The sequence below is a fragment of the Lutjanus erythropterus genome, chromosome 7, assembly GCF_056507025.1.
Source record: "Lutjanus erythropterus isolate fLutEry1 chromosome 7, fLutEry1.hap2, whole genome shotgun sequence".
NCBI classification, from domain to species: domain Eukaryota; kingdom Metazoa; phylum Chordata; class Actinopteri; order Lutjaniformes; family Lutjanidae; genus Lutjanus; species Lutjanus erythropterus.
In genome coordinates this window covers 25,053,176-25,074,267 of record NC_139323.1, presented here as the reverse complement: position 1 = coordinate 25,074,267, position 21,092 = coordinate 25,053,176, and the positions used below count along the sequence as shown (strand labels likewise).

General features: G+C 38.6%; 2 protein-coding genes across 2 annotated transcripts; both read left to right on the top strand.

Moving 5' to 3' along the window:
* Positions 1-411: 411 nt before the first annotated feature.
* lsg1 (large 60S subunit nuclear export GTPase 1) lies at positions 412-7,419 on the top strand. The gene is made up of 14 exons (XM_084723301.1): positions 412-645; positions 1,423-1,549; positions 1,949-2,069; positions 2,158-2,244; positions 2,404-2,490; positions 2,592-2,652; positions 2,963-3,139; positions 3,815-4,198; positions 4,581-4,682; positions 4,783-4,926; positions 5,635-5,758; positions 6,078-6,157; positions 6,455-6,625; positions 6,766-7,419. Exons 1-14 carry the CDS (start codon positions 547-549, stop codon positions 6,943-6,945), a joined length of 1,944 nt encoding a protein of 647 aa, XP_084579427.1. The 5' UTR covers positions 412-546; the 3' UTR covers positions 6,946-7,419.
* A 1,267-nt stretch (positions 7,420-8,686) lies between these two features.
* Positions 8,687-18,036, top strand: tmem44 (transmembrane protein 44). Its single transcript, XM_084722245.1, has 10 exons — positions 8,687-8,936; positions 9,014-9,140; positions 9,362-9,452; positions 9,659-9,816; positions 10,349-10,435; positions 10,534-10,704; positions 10,941-11,102; positions 11,374-11,442; positions 11,543-11,686; positions 17,759-18,036. The coding sequence occupies exons 1-10, from the start codon at positions 8,767-8,769 to the stop codon at positions 17,948-17,950; spliced, it is 1,371 nt and encodes a 456-aa protein (XP_084578371.1). The 5' UTR covers positions 8,687-8,766; the 3' UTR covers positions 17,951-18,036.
* The last annotated feature ends 3,056 nt before the right edge of the window (positions 18,037-21,092 follow it).

Sequence of the window (21,092 nt, the reverse complement as noted above, 5' to 3'; positions counted from 1 at the left end):
AACTACACACGTTTATATATATATTTGATTTGTTTTTTTATTTACATATCTACTCTCTTAATTTCTTTCTTTCTATATTCCCACATTTATATTTATTTATTTATTTATTTTATTTATTCCTCTTTATATTTCCACATTTATTTTCTTATTTTCTTTATTCCATATGAGGGTAAACATCAGGAACGAATGTTGGTACGGTCCCATTTTCTTCAGGACACCTTTGATAACTGGACAGGAAGTGGACCGTACCATAGTTATGTCACTATAAATTATTACACTGAACCAGATATTAATTTAGGGGATTAACTATTCATATATTATATCTATTTCGTACCTACTGAAGTCAAATATTTGTATTAATATCTCCAGCTAGTTGAGGTCGATTCGTCCGGATATGAGACTCGAATGGTTTGTCCCACCTCCGGTTCTTACGACAACAACGTAGTGCACATGGGATACAGCAGCCAGTGTCAGAAAAAAGCTTTTACACCATTTCGATAATTATATAACTGTTTTTTGTATTAAGTGACAACATCAGAAATTGTTATGGGTAAGAAGAAGGCAGGAGGAGGAGGCGGACTGGGCAGAGCGCTGATAAAGGAGAGACTCCAGGCAGGCCGAGGGAACAAGAGGGGCGACTCATGGGTAACTATGACATGACAACAACTAGCTTATATTCAACATGCTTAAACTAATCATTGACGATAGTTAACATCGCTGTTAACAATATATTTTCATGCTAAAATTCACTCTTGACTTTGTTTGAATTGCCTCCCAACTCCTTAGGCAGAGCTGTTAATAGTTCTGAACGGTATGATTTGTTGCTTGGGCCAAACTCCATTAAGAAAATGTATTTTTTTATCGCCGCTTCGCAAATCAGAAACTTGAGATACATCAGTTAATGTCTGTTCGTAATAAAGAGGGTGCAGTTAAGTTCGGAATTGAAATAAATTATATAGGACCTTGATATTTCCCACACACACTCCTCTGTATAAAATATGGCGTGGTTAGGTTTTTTGTTTGTTTGTTTTCTATCAAATATCATAGATCTTTCTCGTTGAATGAAATGTACATTAAATGGATTTCTCTCTGTCATTGCCTATATAGAGATAACCTTGTCAAAGACGTTTTGTTTTTTACATGTTTTTTTTCTATATTTATATGTGTATAATTAAACTAAACTAAGTAACCTATTGCACAGAGTCTCATGATTATTAGAACTGGTTCATGGGACTCGCTACTATTACCCATACCATGTAAGACAGTTATGGTAAAACAAAATTCCATGAGAGTAATTTGGGCAGAGCACAGCAGAGTTGAATGACAGTCACTGTTTTTCTGTAGTGCTCAGTATAACTGTGGCTAATATTTGTTATGTTATGAATGTAGGCCTTATTTGTTTCATATGTTTCATATTTGCAGCTACACACCAGTGAGCTGAATGATGGATATGACTGGGGTCGGCTGAACCTTCAGTCAGTGACAGAACAGAGTTCAATGGATGACTTTCTGGCCACTGCTGAATTGGCGGGAACAGAGTTTGTTGCAGGTAAATAATTCCTCATTTAACTCATGTATAGTGTTTAAATTTCACATGTTACGTGTACGATATGATATGACAATATTTTTTACTTACCAAGCATGGCAGGGCATACGCGTACCCTGATACATGCCATTCTCTGACACTGTTGTTGTATGTAAACATCATATCAAACTGAATGCAGTTAGAGTGGTTATTTGCTGGCCTGTAAACCAAATTCACACAGGTTGTTGCACCCGGTCTGTTTCCTAGGTATTTATTGGATGTATTACTGAAGTGAAAGTTGAAATTGTGCAGCTGCTTCAAGGCTGCTTGAATGTATTTTGTTTGAAATGTTATTATGCTGTCTGCACCTCTGCCTTCTGATTCCACTGCTGTCTGTAACTGTTTCATTCTGTGTTTTCTCAGAGAAACTCAACATCAGGTTTGTACCAGCTGAGGCTCGGGCCGGTTTACTATCAGCTGAGGAGAAGAGCAGGCTGGCAAAGCTGCATGAAGACAACAAACATTTCCTCAGAATTCCTCGACGGTAAGTTGAACAGATCTAGTTAATTCTATGAACTTTCTGTACTGTGTGTTTCACATTTTTAATTTTTGTGATATGTCTCAATGTTAAGCCCCCACTGGGATGAAAGCACGAGTCCAGAGGTGCTTCAACAAGCAGAGAAAGACAGTTTCTTGGAGTGGAGACGAGATCTTGCACAGTGCGTAATTTTCTGTAAACTCAGTCACCTTTGTGTTATTGTCACATGTTTATTATCTAAAATTTGTATACAAAATCAAGAACCACATTTGTAATATGTAGTTAAATCAGTGTGGGATTATCAGTGTCACATATCTGACTGCATATGTGACCTCTGAAGGCTAGAAGAGGAGCAGAAGTTAATTCTCACCCCGTTTGAGAGGAACCTGGAGTTCTGGAGACAGCTGTGGAGAGTGATCGAGAGAAGGTAAACAACAACTAAAGCTGTATACAGCTGTCAGCTCATGCCTGTCTTAAATGACAAATGTGTTTTCTATATGACAAAAACATTTCTGTCTTTTCCTTTAGTGACATCGTCGTTCAGATTGTTGATGCCAGAAATCCTTTGCTGTTCAGATGTCCAGACCTGGTGAGTACATCAGGCAGAGTTGCTATTGTGGAAAAGGGATACTTGAAGGGACTGTAACTAAACTGTGACTACACCTTCCAGTGTATTTCAGTGATGATGATGATGATGATTTCTTTCCTCTTTTCAACTCTTTTCCCCTCAGAGTTTTGTTTAACATTTGTACTTACTGTAGTCAGTTTTAGTAAGTTTGGTACAAAGTTTTGTAAAGTAATCATATTAAATAAAATGATCAAGATCCCTATAACCAGAACAAATATTTTATAAAGGTGAACCGAATTTCACTATTATTTTATTCTGTCTGTGCTACTAGGAGTTGTATGTAAAGGAAGTGTCAGAGCACAAGGTGAACATGCTGTTGGTGAATAAGGCCGACCTGCTAACCAGGGAGCAGAGACGAGACTGGGCCAGACACTTCCAGAAAGAGGGGCTGAGGGCAGTTTTCTGGTCTGCACTGGCTGAGAGCAACAGACTAGATGCAGAGGAAAAGGTGAGTATGTGGAGGCATAAAAAGCTGTAATCTGAACATCACCTGTGAATTTTCAACGTATGTGTTAATTCTAGGGGTGGGATATGGATTCTTTCCTGCCGATTTTAGTAACTTATAATCACCTGCTTCTCAAGGCAGTTTCGGACAAGATAATTTCACATCTTTGTGTTTTAAAACAAACTTGATAACCCAAAGTTTATGCACAGAAAAGTACATGAAAAAAGTAAACATACTTGGGCTTTATAGAGGATTTTGCTTAGGAATTCAAATAAAACGCTTTGATATAATCTGTCAAATCAGACATGCCATGTTGTCTTCCTCTGAAATGGTAAAAACAAAACATCCACACTGGTGATGACATGTTTGGCTTTCACTTGCACTTTTTAAGTAAAAGAAAGCAATTTGTCTTTGAATTATCAACTTTATTCATCAGATAAAATCTCATTACCAGAATAATACTTAATAATGTAACTTTCCTGTATTGTGATTCCCCAGTTAATGCATTTATTCACATTTCTTGCGAGCAGATAACAATGTAAATCCACATTCCCCCATCATGGGGAGGTGGGTGTTATCAGTTTGTGAGTTCAGATTGTTGGTCCCGCTCTTTAATAACTTCAGACTTGCTGTTGCCTTCAAACCCAGTATCAAAGTGCAAACCGTCTTTTCTCATAGGGCATGGAAGTGGATGATCCAGAGTGTGGAGAGAGTGACCCAGAAGATGAAGCACAGCCAAACAATGATGACTTCACCCAAAAAGGAGCAGGTGGAGAGAAAGAAGTGCAGGCAGAGGAGGAGGAGGAGGAGGAGGAGGAGGAGGAGGAGGTTTATGAGAGTGGTACAGAGGAAGAACTGCAGGAACGTATAACTGTAGAAGAAGAGGACTGGTACACCTGCTCAGAGGACGAGGGTGAAGAAGAGAAAGGGACCGCTGGTTCATCCAGTGAGTCGTCCTTCCACAACTCCAGTCGTCTGCTGCATAAGGACGAGCTGCTGGACATCTTTAAGGCTGCTCACAGCGGGCCCAAGTGTAAAGACAGACAACTGACAGTGGGACTGGTGGGTAAAATGTTAACATGGTACAAACTACTACATAAGAGAGTTTTCTGATTTACTTGCTCACAATGGAATGTACTGTGTTGAGGAAGAACACTGTAATCCATTTCATCTTACATTGTTTTTCAGGTTAGTTCTTAGATGAAATATTATGGAAGCCCGTTTCCACTAGTGTGATGAAAAAAGTCATTATTTTGAGATAGCAGCTCCATTATTTCAAGATACTAAGTCATTATTTTGAGAAAGTTTCTCATTATAATGATTTACAGGATTATTTTTTAGCACAATGAAATGGAAATCGGCTTTACACTTTCCTCAAACTCAGCTGTTTTAGTGATAGTAAAGCAATCACAGTTTTTTTTAATTGTGTGTGTGAATTCAACAGGTTGGGTATCCTAATGTGGGAAAGAGTTCCACCATCAACACTATTCTGAGGAACAAGAAAGTGTCTGTTTCAGCCACACCTGGACACACGAAGCACTTTCAGGTACATGACCATTCTTTATACCTCCTGATATAAAATCAAGCCACTCATGCCATCAGCAGAAACCCTAAGGCTGTGGTTGTTTTTACCGTTTTGTTTTCAGACTCTGTATGTGGAGCCGGGCCTGTGCCTCTGTGACTGTCCAGGTCTGGTCATGCCCTCCTTTGTTTCCACCAAAGCTGAGATGATCTGCTGCGGGATCCTGCCCATCGACCAGATGAGAGATCACGTACCTGCGGTCTCCTTTATATCCTTTGTATGCTTTGAGCACAGCACCTGCAGAATCCAGCCACAGGAAAAGAGGTGCTGATGACCAGTGGAAGTGATGTGTGAAGAGCTGTGATATTACTGAGTCATTGTAACGTGCATTTTGGGAAAATGAAAGCAAAATGTCTCACAGTGGGATGTAAGGAACTGAGTTAAAGGCCTGTGGAAAATATATTAGCAGCATCGTCTTCAACAGGAGTTGGAGAGGCCGAAATCTTTTGTAGCATGAACCAACGGCTTTATGGAAAATATGGTCCCAATTCTTAAAAATACCTAAAAATTAGAGATGGGGCTGATATTGACATATTTCACTTGTCAGATATCAGACTAGTGCCACTGATCCATGTTCTAATCTACAGAGCCATGTGTCATCTATTCATAAATACTATGCTACACAACACAAATTGGGACGTTAACGTCATACTTCACATCTCAGATAACCTACTAGCTTTAATGACACCAAGAGGATCTTTAAACTTAACCATTCAATCATGACCGTGTGATTTCTGTCAGAGCATTTCTGTTCATTATGCCTCAGTATCAAATAAATTCATGATGATGATATGTTGATGTTGAAAATGTTCTATGTCCAGAATCTTGGATTTGAACATTATGAAGCTCACAGTCCATCCAATTTAAAGAATTTCTTGGCTGCTGATCATAGTTCAGTCCTTAACAGATTGATCACGTGTGTCAGACGATCCCTCGTCATGTGTTTGAAGGCACCTACGGCATCAACATCATCCGACCACGAGAGGATGAAGACCCCGACAGACACCCGACCTCTGAGGAGCTGCTGATGGCATATGGATGTGAGACTTTGAGACAATTTTCTATTTAGCATGAATATATAAAAGGGGAAAAATGTAGCTGTCAGCATGCAAGTCTGTATGATGAGCTTTGAGAGTGATCCACCTGCATCATCTTGTCAGTTGAAAAAGTGCATTTTTACAGACATATGTGTAATTTTCCTACTTAATCTTAGCTTGTTTTTTTTTCTTTAAACTTAGTTTTGTTTTTTCTTTGTATAAGTGACTTTTTATAAGTAACTATTTGTGTGTCTTTTAAGAGTTGTGTAAATCTCAAATAAGAGCTGTGTAAAGTTCATTATTGTGTTTCACTCTATTTCAGACATGAGGGGCTTTATGACGTCACATGGCCAACCTGATCAGCCCAGGTCATCTCGGTACATCCTAAAGGACTATGTCAGCGTAAGTGCAAAGAAAATCACTTATTTTACTAGTAGTTGACACAAGATTTCCATGCAGTATTATCTACAATAATTGTGAATATTTAAAAGGACAGCAGGGACCTTTGGCCTTAGAGCTGCACATTGTTGTAGTTGTACCATGAAATAGTTTTGCATCACATAATCATCAACCAAGTATGAGAAACTTGTAATTTGGAATATGTGTTTTTTTTTATCTGGCCAATTGTTGCTACACCATTCATACAGTTAATTAAAATATGTGCATCACTGAATAAAACATCCTCTCTCTAAAACACAGGGCAAGCTTCTGTACTGTCATCCTCCTCCACACATTAAGGCTGAAGACTTCCAGCCGCAGCACAAGAAGTTCCTAAATGGAGACTCCAACTGCTGTGACCTCTCTGCACCAACAAAAAAACAGAAAATCAAGAGGATTGAAAATGTAGTTGACAAGAACTTCTTCCATCAGGTACACTGCATCTACTGTCTTCTTATTTGTAAGAAAAATATCTGAGAAGTAGTTACTAGGTGTCAGAAAATTACAATTTTGTACAAGTGCAGTTGTTTATTATGAAATGAAAAGAGTATTGTTGTGATTTCTGTCTTCAGGAGAACGTGCGGGCACTCACTAAGGGGGTTCAGTCTGTCATGGGCTACAAACCAGGCAGTGGACCTGTCGGGCCAGGAAAAGCTGGATCAGAGGAGGTGGTGGGAAAACCCTGGAAAAAACACGGCAACAGGAACAAGAAGGAGAAAGTGCGCCGTCTTTACAAGCATCTGGACGCCTGAGGATGATCTAAAATCAAAGCACTTTTAATGACAGATCATTTCAGCAGGAATGGAAAAACCCTAAAGTACAGTTCACACGTGATTCCAAAGGAATTAATGATGAGAAGTATCCGTAGGTAGATTCAGGCCCCTTCATCCTGTGAGTATGGAAAGGTCAGGCTGTCTTGATTATACAGATGAGGTGCATAATCATGTTATTTACTGCTCTGGTTATAAGATCATATCGGTGCAAAGCATTCCATCAACTGGATCACTGGTCACACACCAGGACTCCCCACAGTGTTTGGAAATGGACTTGACATCCAGAGGGTGTGAATTTAATAAAACATTGAAAAGGACATTTTTCAATTTGTATTTTGAAGCTGTTTCAAAAGACACATTACAAAGTTAACCAGATAAATTACTGTATTTTTCCTGTATACAGTGGTGATTAATGTAACTAAGATGGATTATCAAATAAATTGAATGTTTTCATGTCAGTGTGTCGCTTCTTTACTCCATTTCCATGAGGTTATCATTGGTTAATGTCACACAGTATGGATTTCCATGCATGCAGTTACATCTTCAAATGATCACCAATCTATGTGGTGTGTGTGTACACATTCATACTGGTCTGTTTCTTTAAAAGCTTCATTTGCCTCAGGTTAGGAGTTTTAAAAACAGATTAATATTTAAATGATATTTAATGAGATGACTAATGTGGAAAACACTCAAAGTATTTACTATCTTTTCAACTAAATGAACCTAAATTCACCAAAATACATGAAACGAAAGATGTCCAAAAGGTGTATAGTTTTCTTAGACATCAGAAAAAATCAGATGTGTAGCAGCCCTTCAACATCTAGATTTCATCTGAATGTTGTCCTTTTGTTGATTTCTACCCCGATTGTAACACCCAGACTAGCATATAAAATTTGACAGTGTTGATTTATTATCAGAGGTAGTGATAAGACGATCATGTGGCATTTTGTGATAATCTGTATCCTCAGATGTCTGCAATCACAAGAGCAACAAGAAAAACATGTCTGCAGTCACGAGCAGGCAGCGTTGTCAGTGTGGGACCGGCTGAACATTGTTAGTGCTCCCCATTATGAATTTTGGGAAGATAGTGGAAAAGTTAGTTAGGAGCAACGTACTACAACTATAACAACAGCATCCCGCTGTAAATTTCCTCAGTCAGTAATTTAAAACCATTACTGCCTAGCATTATAAACATATATATGTATATATATATATAAATATATAACCCACTCTGCCTTAAATGATACTCATAGTCTGAACTCAACAGCAAACCCAATGTATATGTATATGTATAAAAAAAATCCATCTAAAACTACACCACAGCTGACTGAGATAACCATGTATATGTGCATGAAATACTGGAATTATACCTGACTTTTTTTACTTAGATACCAGAGTTATGTATCAATCACCCTGCTCTCTTAGTATCGGCATCAGTCATTGAAAAACAATATCGGTCGCCCACTAGTCAGAGATATAAACAATTCTTAGATTACCCAGTGCTCACTGCTGGAGGGATGCCTTCTGATATTCCCAAGACACTTTGAACCACAGCTTCAATTTAAAAAAAAAAAAAAGAGAAAAGGGAGACATGTATAAAGTAAGACAAAAGTGAGACTTCTGTGGCTTATTTCCCACAGAGCAGGATTTCCTCAGGTGTATGTCAGGTGAGCTCCTCCCTAAATTACGCAGCTCCTTTCATCAAACTGTTGACGCGAGAGTTTGCAGGTCAGCTGCATGGCTGCTGCATGGATTCCTTTTCTTATGATAACGTGAAATGTAAACATATCTGCAGTTAATATGCGGGGACGCTCATTGTCAACAGGACATCCCGACACTTTTCTCTCCAGTCTGGTTGAATTTTGCGTAGATTCATTTTCCACCTGCCTCTCCAAAGACGCAGACAAATTTTGCGTCCCCGTCGGTCTCACCTCTCTGTCTGCGCTGCTTCTGCTGCTCTCATGCTTTCTGTAAGTAGTTTCGGATGCGTTTGTTCCAGAAATTTACTGGAAAAGTTCTCGTGTTAAACCCGTGTAAACTGTTGCAGGCTGGTGTATCAGCGGTGCAGATCTCGGAGAGAAAATCCGGGAGAAACCATCACTTTGTGCTACAGCCTCCTGGGTAACCTGTGCAACACAGTGGGAGCCAGTCTGTCCTCACAGCTACACGTTCAGGTCTGTCATTTTAGTCATGGTGCTTTCCATTATTATAGTTTTGTATCTTTTCATTTTTCCACCTTTTTTTTAAGGATAATAAATACAGCTATTTTGTTGTTAAAAGGTGGAGTATATAAAAATATCTGATTTAATTTAATTTTTTCTCGTTTTGACTTGTGCCTGTTTCATTTCCACTTCCTCCCACCAGTAATCAATTATTTCTGCTCCCTCCTCTGCAGGTTTTAATGGGTTTTGTTGCTGCTGCGGTTGATTTTGTGCATTTTATTTCTTCCTGCTTCCCTGTGCTCCTGTGCTGCAACTCAAAGGCAGGTAAGTGTAGGGTAATGCCATATCTCAATAATGTAAACATTATCATTCTCGGATAAGGTGAAGGTAAGCACAGACGTTTTAGTATTACAAGCCAACTGGCCACAAGCCTTTAGGCAAAACAGTAGCCTACTCTACAGATAACCAAACAAATGATCACGAGTCGTTTCCAGCTGCACAAATCTCCTCTTGTGTGTGTTTTTCCTCAGTAAGGAGGCAGAGGATGATAAGAGGGCGGAGGAGGCAACACCTCCTTGCAGTGTGTGTGCTGATGGTGGTTGCAGGAGGTTTTCTGAAGTCCAGAGTCCCCCACCTCCCAGCAGACAGGCCTGTCAGCAGGAGGACACTGCTGCATGTCATCCTGCAAGTGAGCACACACACACACACACACACACACACACACACACACCACTGTGGCTAGTTGTAGTTCTTTCTTTTTGACTTAAGTTTTTATTGATGATTTCAACATTTATAAACATAGAACCAGTAGATTAATGTCTAAATAAGAAAACAAACTAAATAATACAGAAAAGAAAATGCTTTGTTTGGGAGTTCCAGTTTTAGTCCATCCATTCTCTCAGTTTCAAATAAATCATCTTTCAGTCTGGGGCATTGTTTTGGGTCGTGAACAATTTTTTGCAGTCGCACGCCAATGTATCAATTGTTCTATTATGCCCCATTCCCTTGTGAAGGCCTTTTTTTACTACCTGTTAAAAATATTTTGACTAGATATCTGTCCTTACTTGTACATTTTATTTAGTAAAACCACACAGATGGAGAATAACGTAGCTCATAGGGATGTCATATCCTAGTATATATATATATATATATTTTTTTTTTTTTTTTGCAGTATTTTGGATTTTGGGGGTTAACCGTCTCTTTTAAAACTGTTTCAACAGGACAACACTGAAATCCTGGGTTACACACTTGGTCTGCTGTCCTTCGTCATTGCCTGTACCTCCAGGTTCCCTGCACTTCGCAGAGTAGTAAGTGTTTTGGTGTCAGGACCACCTCTTGTTGCCCAAAAATATTGCCAAATGTTAAATGGCTCTTAAGGGAATGACATTTACATTTTCCCTTTCAGTGCAGAGGACAGATGCTGACCCGAGCCCACATATTCTCTGGACTGCTGTGCTCATTAGCTGGTGCCCTCTATGCTGCTGCCATCCTCCTCTACGACAGTCCCTTTGGGTTTCTTCTAAGAGTCATGCCGTGGCTGCTGTCAGCAATATGCTGTGTTATCCTGGACCTTCTTGTATCCTTATAGCAGCACGGTGTGACCACATCTTACTCAGCAGCAACAGAGATCGACACCACAGCTGAACAGAAAGAAAAAGAGCACCACAAATAGAAATGTCATCAATACAACATACAAGACAAGATCACAAGACATGCAGTGCCATTAGATTTAAACGATATCTTGAATGCACGTGAATTGTACAGATTTTCAACCAGGTGTTGATCTGTTGACCTTTAATCCAACATCATCAGATTCTTGTCATCCACTGGTGCAAGAGAGGAACCAGACAGCAGTTTACCAGTTTTTCTCCAGACACGGAGAGCCTTTTAAGGGGCTCACACATCCCCACTGAGGATAAATCTGCCATAGAGAGACAGAGGAAACAGAAGGTTAACTCATCAGCACAAACAAAAGTAAGCTGCCATACTTAATGTTTTAGATTTTATTTGTTTGTGTCAAGAAATTGCCTGGGTTTATTCCGTGGATTAGATCTCAATGAGATTCCCTTGGTAAATAAATAAATAAAACTGATTGTTTTATATTTAAGATTGACAATATATACATTTTATTTACTGTACATGTGTTTTACATTCATATAAAAGTAAATAGGAGACAGTATACAGGCATTCCTCTGTAAGGGTAATTTTCATAAAATAAATGATAATAATGCATTTTCACTCAAAGACAAAAAATGTCCAGAAGATGACTGAGATGGGCCGTTACATGGATGTCAATTTTCAACCTGCAAGACAAGTAAGTGAAGAAAATGCAATGCACAACAGCAGTGATAGGAAATCTTCACCTCAGTCAGTTCTTATTCTTGCAATGGAATGGAATGTATTTTGTTTGTTAGATGTACCTTAAGGAGGTGTTGTCCGAGGAGGAGGTGGAGAACCAGCTTCTGAATGGGAAGCAACGGATGCGAGTGATCAGAGTCGGCAGCTTCTGCTCCTCAGATACATCCTATGACTCTTCACTAGTCAGCTCCGATCTAGAGGTGGGTTGGACTAATATTTATAACAGAGCAGCAACATGGACAGAGAATTACTTATCTTACTGTGAACAGCACAGTTGGCTCCTTCGTTGTCGCTGCTGCACAGAGATTTACATTAGATGAAACCACTTTTTTTAATCCTAAATCTTTAAAAAACAAACTGTGAGCTCTTGCCGGCCCACGGGTGCATGATTTCTCCATGGATCGTTGCTGCAGATGCTCCCCTCCTGCCCATAAAAGAGTCTGCATCAAAGCGTGTTTCTTCCTCCAGAAGCTCCAGTCTACCACCAACCTGGCCACCACCGAGAACACCTGGTCTCTAGATGACCTGTAATTGGTTTAAGTCTACCGTCACTGCCAAAAGAAAGTGCAGAAGTCTAGTTCTCTCTCAGACCAGCTGATTCACAATATGCTGAAAGGTTACTATGAAATTATTGCTTATTAAACAAAAAAAACATGCCTACCACAATTTTATAACATGGAAATAATATCTGAGTCAGCAGTGTAACAACATTATAGCAAGGAAAGTGCTGAAACGGGTTAAAGGCTCAGTTGAAGTTCAGTCACTGAAAAGAGATAAATTGTTAATTGTGTGCCGGTGATATTGAGCTTGAAGTGCCAGTTAAAGTGGAACAGAAATTTGCTCGAGTTCAAGTGGTTAAAGATGTTGTCAGTTGATGTCAAGGCTGAAGATTAAGCGAAGCAGTTGGAATAAATTGTTTATGAATAATAAAGTCTTGGAGTTAGAAGTGCTGTACAAGTGTTTTGTTGTTCAAAGGTGAAGACAAAGATGCTTACACATGTTCAGAAAAAGCAATACCAACTATCCACTTTAGTTTGGTATTTGCTGTCTTGAAATTGCACAAAGAAGTATATAATGTACATTGTTGCATATACAGTTATTCTGCAGTCATTACCAGGAAATATCAGGAGAAGCTTTGCCTTTTTTGCAAATGTGGACACTGAAAAGGTTTTTAACAGTAGTTTCAGACTCAATCTGATGATAAATAAAGCCATAAAGTGTAGTTCTCACAGCATGCCACTAGGTGGTGACAGCATGTTGACATAATGGATGGTGAACATGGATTGTACTATACTGTAAATAAGTGTGAATGGATATACCAGGGCATTGAACAGCTGTTAACCTCTTTTATATCACCTTGCATGACCTGCTGTGATGATTCAAATCTGTGCAATTTATTATTTTTATAGTGGCCTCTGTAATTGGTTTTCCCCTTAACAACACAACACTGAAGTTCATGAGCAGGTGAAAGCTGATAATGAAACTGTCTGATGAATGTTTGACTAACTGATGTGATTTGATGTTTTAAGACGGTGTGTTTTTAACACTCCCCTGAGTGTAGGCTGTCTTGATGTGCCTGGCAGCCTCAATGCTACATGTGATTCTGTGCCTTAAAGGAGAAATCTGTAATATATTTACTATATAAATCATAAAATGGCCATAATATGTCATCAGAGATTAAGGAAACATGCTCAGTTGAAATACACTTGCGGTGTCGTCCTTTTGAAATTTCTGTTCCGTTCCATCACTGTTTGCCTGTTTCACATTAACTAGAGTTTAAATGCTGAATGTTTGCCGAATATGTTACTGTCGGCTTATGAGTCATAAGAAATCATTAATAGTCTCTCAGATGGAGCAAATGTTCATTATGGTTAAATTGTGCAATAAGTTAATGGAGTCTGGCAGGCAGTAAGGCAGGCTGTCAGACTGTCAGAGTGGTGGGCCTTTCTTTTCAGGATACCAGGTTTAGAGACCTTCAACAGGATTTTAGTCTATTTAATATATTGTCTTAAGGCTCCAACTACTTATTTGGGTGGCAGTACTCATTTTTGGATGTGTAGTGGTTACATATTGCTCCTTTAATGATAGATAGATTGTTCTTATGTCCATCTTTGAGACAAACCACAAGTATACCGAGATCTGTATCTTTAGATGTACAGCTGATTAAATGAGATGATATGTGCTCAGAGGAACCAATAAGAAGAAGTAACAGCTGGGTCAGTGTCTGAGCTGCTGCAAACCAAGCTTTGTGCTTTTCACATGTGACTCTGAGGGAAGTAAGTCAGACAGCTGTCAGGGGTTCTTGTAAGAAGAAAGCAGTCAGCATATTCCTGTAGGATTGATGAGTCAACCGCTATAAAGAAACCCCTGCATGTGTGTGCATGCAGAGTTATCAGTGAAAAAGTGTAGGGAAGTGTGAGAAGCAGAGTTTTATTTTAAGTAAAGTGGAATGTGGCTTCATTCTGCAGTGTACAATTGTGCCCAGAATTAAATATTGGCTACATAGAAGACACAGACATTTATAATAGCATAGTTTGAGTTTGCAGGGAGAATGAAATTACAAGCTTTTTCCTTTTTAGTCCCAGACGCTCGTGGCCACAAGAGAAACTCCTTTACTGTGCTTCTGCAGAAAGCCGAGCTACGGAGGATGTCATTTAATCAGAAAACAAAGGCAAATGGTGTTCGCACAAACAATTGCAGCTTGATACCGTTCACCAAACAGGAAAAAGCAAATGACGTGAAAGCCCTAAGCCCAGTTAAGTGTGTTAGAGAAGTCAGAGGGCTTCAAAATGTAGTGTGTGTACATACTGTTTGTGGTAAAGCATACAACTTTATTTAGCCTTGAGAAAACTCTTTCTCTTTACCATGACCTAATCTCAACTCTCATTTGGTGGTGACCCTTAAGCCATAATGTCTTCTTAGCTGAGGGATTTACCTAAAGATGCTGCACAGAATCTCTTAAAAGGTTTCCTTAATTGAGGAAAAACCTTTAGGCATTTACTTCATCGAAAGATTTTAAAGCAGTAATGTAGCAGATTTCAATGGAAACTGTTTTCTTGCACTGGTGTTTGTGATACCTGTTATTACCTTTATCTAAGACATACAAAAATGTACAACTTGACCAAAAAAGATCAGTAATTACAGGAAGGAATCTAACAAAACTGACAATAGCTTGAGTAAGTAACTGTCAGGATTAGACCAGATATAAACTAGACTGTGATGGTAACTATGGGTAATGTTATAGCCTGATGACATAACTAGCCTTATAATTTAAACTGTGACCTAATGTGCTATAAAAGAAATGTTCTTTAACAGAATTTATTCCATACATGATTCATTTATCCCCATAAAGTCAAGTATGTTGTGTTATTTTCCTTACTTTGGTTGCTAAGGTCTTTTGTGCAACAGTTAACCCCAGAAATCCTCAATTAATTGTTGTGAACATTTTAAGGTAATGTTCAGTTGGACTTAAAGGAAATTCTTAACTTAAGGTGCTTTATGCAACTGGCCCCTCCACATTGCAGGGGCTTCCAAATATTCAGTGTTTTGGGGGCAGCTCAGATTAGTCTGAGAGTCTGTAATACCAAATCTGTAAACTCCTGTTAATAACGGCTAATCTTTGCTGCTGAGTGCTCAACAAATCTCTTGCCTGTCTGTAGTCTTTATAAACAAACACAACAGCAGATAGATAAATTCCTCCATCTCTGGTACTTTTTCCACTTGCTAGTTAGAATTAACAGAAGCTGTTTACTCTGTAATTTAATGGAAAGATGGTTTCCACACAAGTTGCCACAGTGTCTAATGTTTAACCTCAGTACACAGAACTCCATGTGAGTTTAAGAATGCTTATTTAAAGGTCTGGTGTGTAAGTCTTACAGGGATCTATTGGCAGAATATGGCAGAAATGGAATATAATATTCACAAGTATGTGTTCATGAGTGTGTAAACAACTGAAAACAAGAATTGGTGTGTTTTCATTACTTTAGAATGACCTATTTTTATCTACAGAGGGTGTGGGTCATGTCTATACAGTAGCCCAGAGTGGACAAACTAAAACCAAACCAAACCAAACCACTGTAGGTTCTTCATACACTTGTAAGGGGATGGCGAGGCAGTACCATTCAACTGACCTTTCCCAAACCCCGCCCCTTTTCACTGTACTCCAATAACAGTTGAACAAGCTTTGTACCCGGGGGAACATCGGTCAGCTTTCTCCTCTCTTGTTTTCTGTATATAGATATGTTATGTGCTAGAAAAAACAAATTTTGAGGATGGTTAAAGATGAGGACCTTTAAAAGCGACATGTACATATATACTCACATTGTAAGTTAGCTTATGTTAGCAAAAGGTTAACTTGCATCAATTGTTAGCTTTTGGCAATATCAATCGTTGGCTAGCTAGTTACATGTGATGGCTAATGCTAGCTAGCTAGTGTTTTGCAGACGTTAGCCAACTTAAGATGTCATTAGCAAAGCATTTAACATAAGTTCAGGGAACAGGAAAGGAGAAAGTTGACAGTTTCGCTGGGTACTTGTGCTTAACTGTTATTGGAGTACAAAACAAAAAGGGGCAAGAAGGGTTAATAGTTGCAAGCTGCAATCTCACCACTAGGTGCCACTAAATCCTACACACTGGATTTAACGAGGTGGAGAAGTTTTTTATGTTTAAAAAGGACCAGAGGTTAACCAACTGTAAAATGTTTGAAAGCAAGCTGACCACAGAAAGGAAGAGATCATAGTTCCAGTGAATCATTTTAGATGTTTTTGCATATAGCATGAAAATAAATTCTGTCTCCTTTACATGACATCTCTGTAATCGCTGATCATGACAAAACCACACAACATTTTTGAAGTGCACTGCCTGCCTGCATGAAATGAGCAGTGAGAGTTCATTGCAGCCAGCAGCTTGAATTGTCTATTGTGCTGTGTGTTTCATGCACATTTCTGCTGAGTGCCGGCTCTTTGCTGGGGTGAGACTGAGGTGGAGGTGAAGGGAGGGGGGGCAACTGAGGGCTACAGCGAGGGGTGGAATTGTTTGAGATTTGCCTTGTGGCCCAATTGTTCTGCTGTAAAGGATCTTTGATTAAAGACCAGCACTGGGTTGGGCCTGTCTGCCTAGGAAGTTAGTGCAAAATGGTTGCCTTGTCTATAGGGGGCCAGTGTTACCCTCTGCTATTTTGGGAGATGTTTATGGTCTCTTGTGTGATGCCTCTTGGCCAGGACTTAACTGTGTGCAGACAAGTCTAAAGCTTTTGCATTCCTAGCATTGAGCTTATTCTCTTCCACAACATGAGTCATAAAAAAGGGGATTTTCCTTTCATGTCAGGATCTGTAACAGCAAAAATAAACAATGTTAAATGGGACAAGGATCACGACCTCAGAAAAAGCAATAAGAAGTATTCTTGTGCTCCAGAAATGATTTGATGAGATGAAGAATTGCTAGAGGTATTTGGGGGAAAAAAACATGCTGCTCTTGAGGTCTTAATATCTTCTTTATAGAACAATGATTGTAAGAATTGTAGTATATGGCATGTGTACACAATGAATATGACAGGATTGTTATTGCATTCATTACTGAGATTGTCATTGCCTGCTGGCCTGAATGAGGATTTGACTCTAGACCCATTTTCTGTGAATGTTCCAACACTGTAATTTCCAGAGTGTAACCAATACCATTCCAAGACAATCCAAGACCTTTAAAAATAATCATGACTTTCATTTTTATTTTTGTTAATTTTTTTTAAAGACTTTTTGTAAGTCACTGCAGTATATATATATATATATATATATATATATATATATATATATATATATATATATATATATATATATATATATATATATATATATATATTTTTTTTTTTTTTTTTTTTTTTTTTTTTTAAAGAATTAGGGGTATTATATTATCTTTATTGTTTGATATGACATGTGGCTTGGATTACATGTGATATATCCGTCAGAAATTATAATAATTCCTTAATGTTTATTGCCAACTATTGGTTTTATGAACAGTGATAAACCTGAGGCCCACACCAGTCACTAAAGTTGATGATTGTTTTTCAAAATGTCTGACTGATTAATAGATTTCTGGTGAAACTGTATAGAGTTCAAATGCACAGCAAGGTTATATGTGATGTGATGTTAATGTTTTGTGTACTGGCAGATATGATTTGTTCTTTATAAGAATATGCCATATCACAGTCCTTAAGATAAACTTTTAAAAGTTAAAAGTAAATCTCCATTAAAATGTCTTGACCTGTCTATATTTTCCAGTGGGATTTTGAGGAAGCACATGCCCAGTGGAGAGAACCAACCGCAAAACAACAGTTTCCTCCACAGGAGTGGCCAACAAACCCCAGGCCCTTGAACATCTGCAGCACCTGTTCCATGTCTGGACTCTCACAGAAAACTCTTTCTGGTGCAGAGGAGGGTGAGAGTGTCTCTTCTGCAAGTTTAGCAAAATGACAAAGAAAATGTCCTCAGTTTGTCAGTTAGTAATGTGACACACATCTGGTGCATTAATTTGAGGAGTAATAAAAATGTGATAACACTGACTGTGTTGTTTGACTGCATTGTTTTACTTTTTAGGTTGCAGGTGTTTTGGATTATAATGTCAGATGTTGGTCAGTACACAGGAGCAGTTGCAGCTACTCTGTCCTGACTTTATTCATCATGCCAGAGTTTGCAGAAAAGACCTCCCCTAATAAAACAATATTGCGCCCCTGCTGCCTTGTGAGGTTATTGGGTCATATCCTGTATTTTGCTAGTCAACCTGGGTTATCAGGGCTGGACTGGGAAAAGGAAGATAAGCACCAGACTAGACGGCCAGGGCTCCTCTGTCCTCTCCATCATCCCTCTGACCTCTGTCCATCTGCCTGCTCCGTGGTTGAGATGATGATGCTGGAGCAACAGAGCAGGGCATTTTTAACTCATGGGACTTCCTAGAACCCGATAACGCAACAATACACAGATTAGAGCAACGTTAGGGAGCACATTTTACTCCTCCCTGTTACATTTCCTCAAGTGACATGTCTGTCGGAGACAAATGACTGAGAAACAACTAATGGAGTGGAACAAAACAATCACTGGTACCAGCAGGAGAAGTTAATGTAACATAACAACTTGTTTGGCCTGAAAATACGGTGCAGAGGTTGGATTGGGAAATAATTAAAAATAATTTCTTACTGAATATCAATTTCTGTTTATGATTAATTTAATGATTTTGAGCAAGCTGTTAAAGGACCAGTGCGTAGGATTTAGTGGTATCAAGCAGTGAGGTTGGAGATTGCAACCAACTCACCTTAACCTCCCCTTCCAAGTGTGTGGGAGAACCTAAGGTGGCCATTAAAAAATAAAACATACATATGAATATCATGTTCCATTTCTGTCATATTTTGCCGATAAATCCCCATAAATCTTACGAACTGGATTGGCACATGGAGAATTAGGTCTTATGTATTGCATAGCACTGGAAAGAAATGAATTTCTTTCAATATGTTTTATTATTTTATGTGTAATTTTGCATACATTTGTCACTCAGTCCCTCTCAATATTGTGATTAGAATCTTTCCAAAATGAACAAAATTAAAATTTTTCCCACTTATTGTACATCTGTTTGCCTCCAGACCATGTTCTCCAACAGCTCAAACCTCTGTTACAAATGTACACACAAAGGTTCATCCATTTGTTTTGGTCATGTGATTGCATCCAGACATTTTGGAAAGAGGTTTGTACTGTGAACCAGGAGGTCATCTGTAAATGGTTCACACTGTCTCCTTCTTTTCCTCTCTTACAGCAAATTTTGGATAATCTTTTTGAGACGGATAACAAATCTCTGTTAATAATTCTCTTATTTCTGTCTGAAAAACATATCTTCAGTATCTGCAGTGGTCTGCAGAATATTGGCCCTGAAAAAACTGATGTACGGTCTCAATCGGAAATCACACAAAACTCTGGCTATCCCTGCATAGTTTATGTATATACCATGTATATTTTAAATTTAATTTTCTTTTTATACTGCAGCAGTGGTTGTTGGTTTGTGGTGGTATTTTTCTGTTTTTTCTCTTTTTCTGCTATTGTTAATTTTGAAGGGTATGTTTGTATCTGTTACATTTAAAAGTAAGAAAAGATTATTATTATTTTTAACTTTTATATAATATTACATAAAGATAACATTGTCCAGCCCTACTGATAGTGGAAATAATTTAGACATCTTTAATTCAGTAGGTGCCTTGGATATTTAATTTCTTTGACTGATTTGTCTTTAATACATATGGGATTGGACTGATGAACCCGCAGTGGAAACCAATGAATTGCTTCCTGCTTAAGCCAGTCTAATGTTGCAGATAGATGGAATGTGTCCCATGTGTATAGCTTGGTGAAGAGGCCTGAAACCTGAGATGCTGAATAAGATTAACCAATACACACAGTGTAGCAGTTTAACTGGACCTCATAATGCAAAATATGGGTCTTCAACTTTACTGAGGACACTGTTTGTGTAATAGGTTCATCTGTGTGGTTGTTTTCACTTGTAAACCTGCTGACAACTTAAACTGTTAAACATCTTGGGAGTAGATGAAAACACAGATTGCTGTTTCCCAACAGATCCAGTAAACAAAAGGAAAAATGATGTGTTTGTACACCATTAATGCCCTCTGATGTCAAGATGAATGCTGAGCTAGCATGAATCCGTCTCTGGGCCTCATCTCTGTCCCTTCTGAGACTGGGCCAAAGGAAAACAAACTGTGTGTCCTGTATAAAAAGGTGGAATTCTGTTTGCAGAGGTGATGAAGAGCGTGGATTAGCACATCTGAAGCAGCAGTGCGGTATGGGCCTTTCTGTTTTTCTTGCCGCATACGTCAGTGATCGCTCCACTGCAGAGGACATGGAAGACGCTGGATGACCTGAGCCTGCAGGACATTTTGTTCACCTTTTACACCGGCTAGAAGCCTGAGTACTTGCAATGAATAAGTGAGGAATGAATCAGAAACTGAATGCTGATTAATGAATACCTAGCTCTCACTGAGTTACTCTGTACAAAAGATTATATAATAGTGAGCTGCTTGAGAACTTTATCTTGTCACAGGTAGTCACAGTCTGAAAAAACTGTTGTTTGTTGTCTTCTGTGGCTCTGGAAGAACTTTTAAAGTCTAAAGAAATAACCCTGATGATGTCTCAACTTGGGCATGAAACTGAATTTCTTACAAAGAGTTTGCATTACAAACTGAGGAGATGGAGTTTAAAACCTGTGGGCACCAGCTAGACTCACACTAGTGACTAAATGTCGGGGTATTTTGGCCTCTGCTGCTTTAATTTTGATGACTCTTGGTTTACTCTTTCTCTTGCAAGCCTTTGACTTTTTGGTCCTTTACTGACTCACAATAAGTCGGTGCTAAAAGCTGACTGGGCATTTTAAAATATTACTACATAATGTGTTGTAATAAATAAATCATTTATTCAACACACATTTTAATAAAATCATCAACTATAGTTTTACAAAGAGTTTTACAAAGAATCTTGGATAGTCTTAGAGTGTTGTGTTTTCACCACCTAAAAAAAAATAAATTAACTTTCTTTTTTCTGAAAAGTAGACAGGAAATGGGGTAGG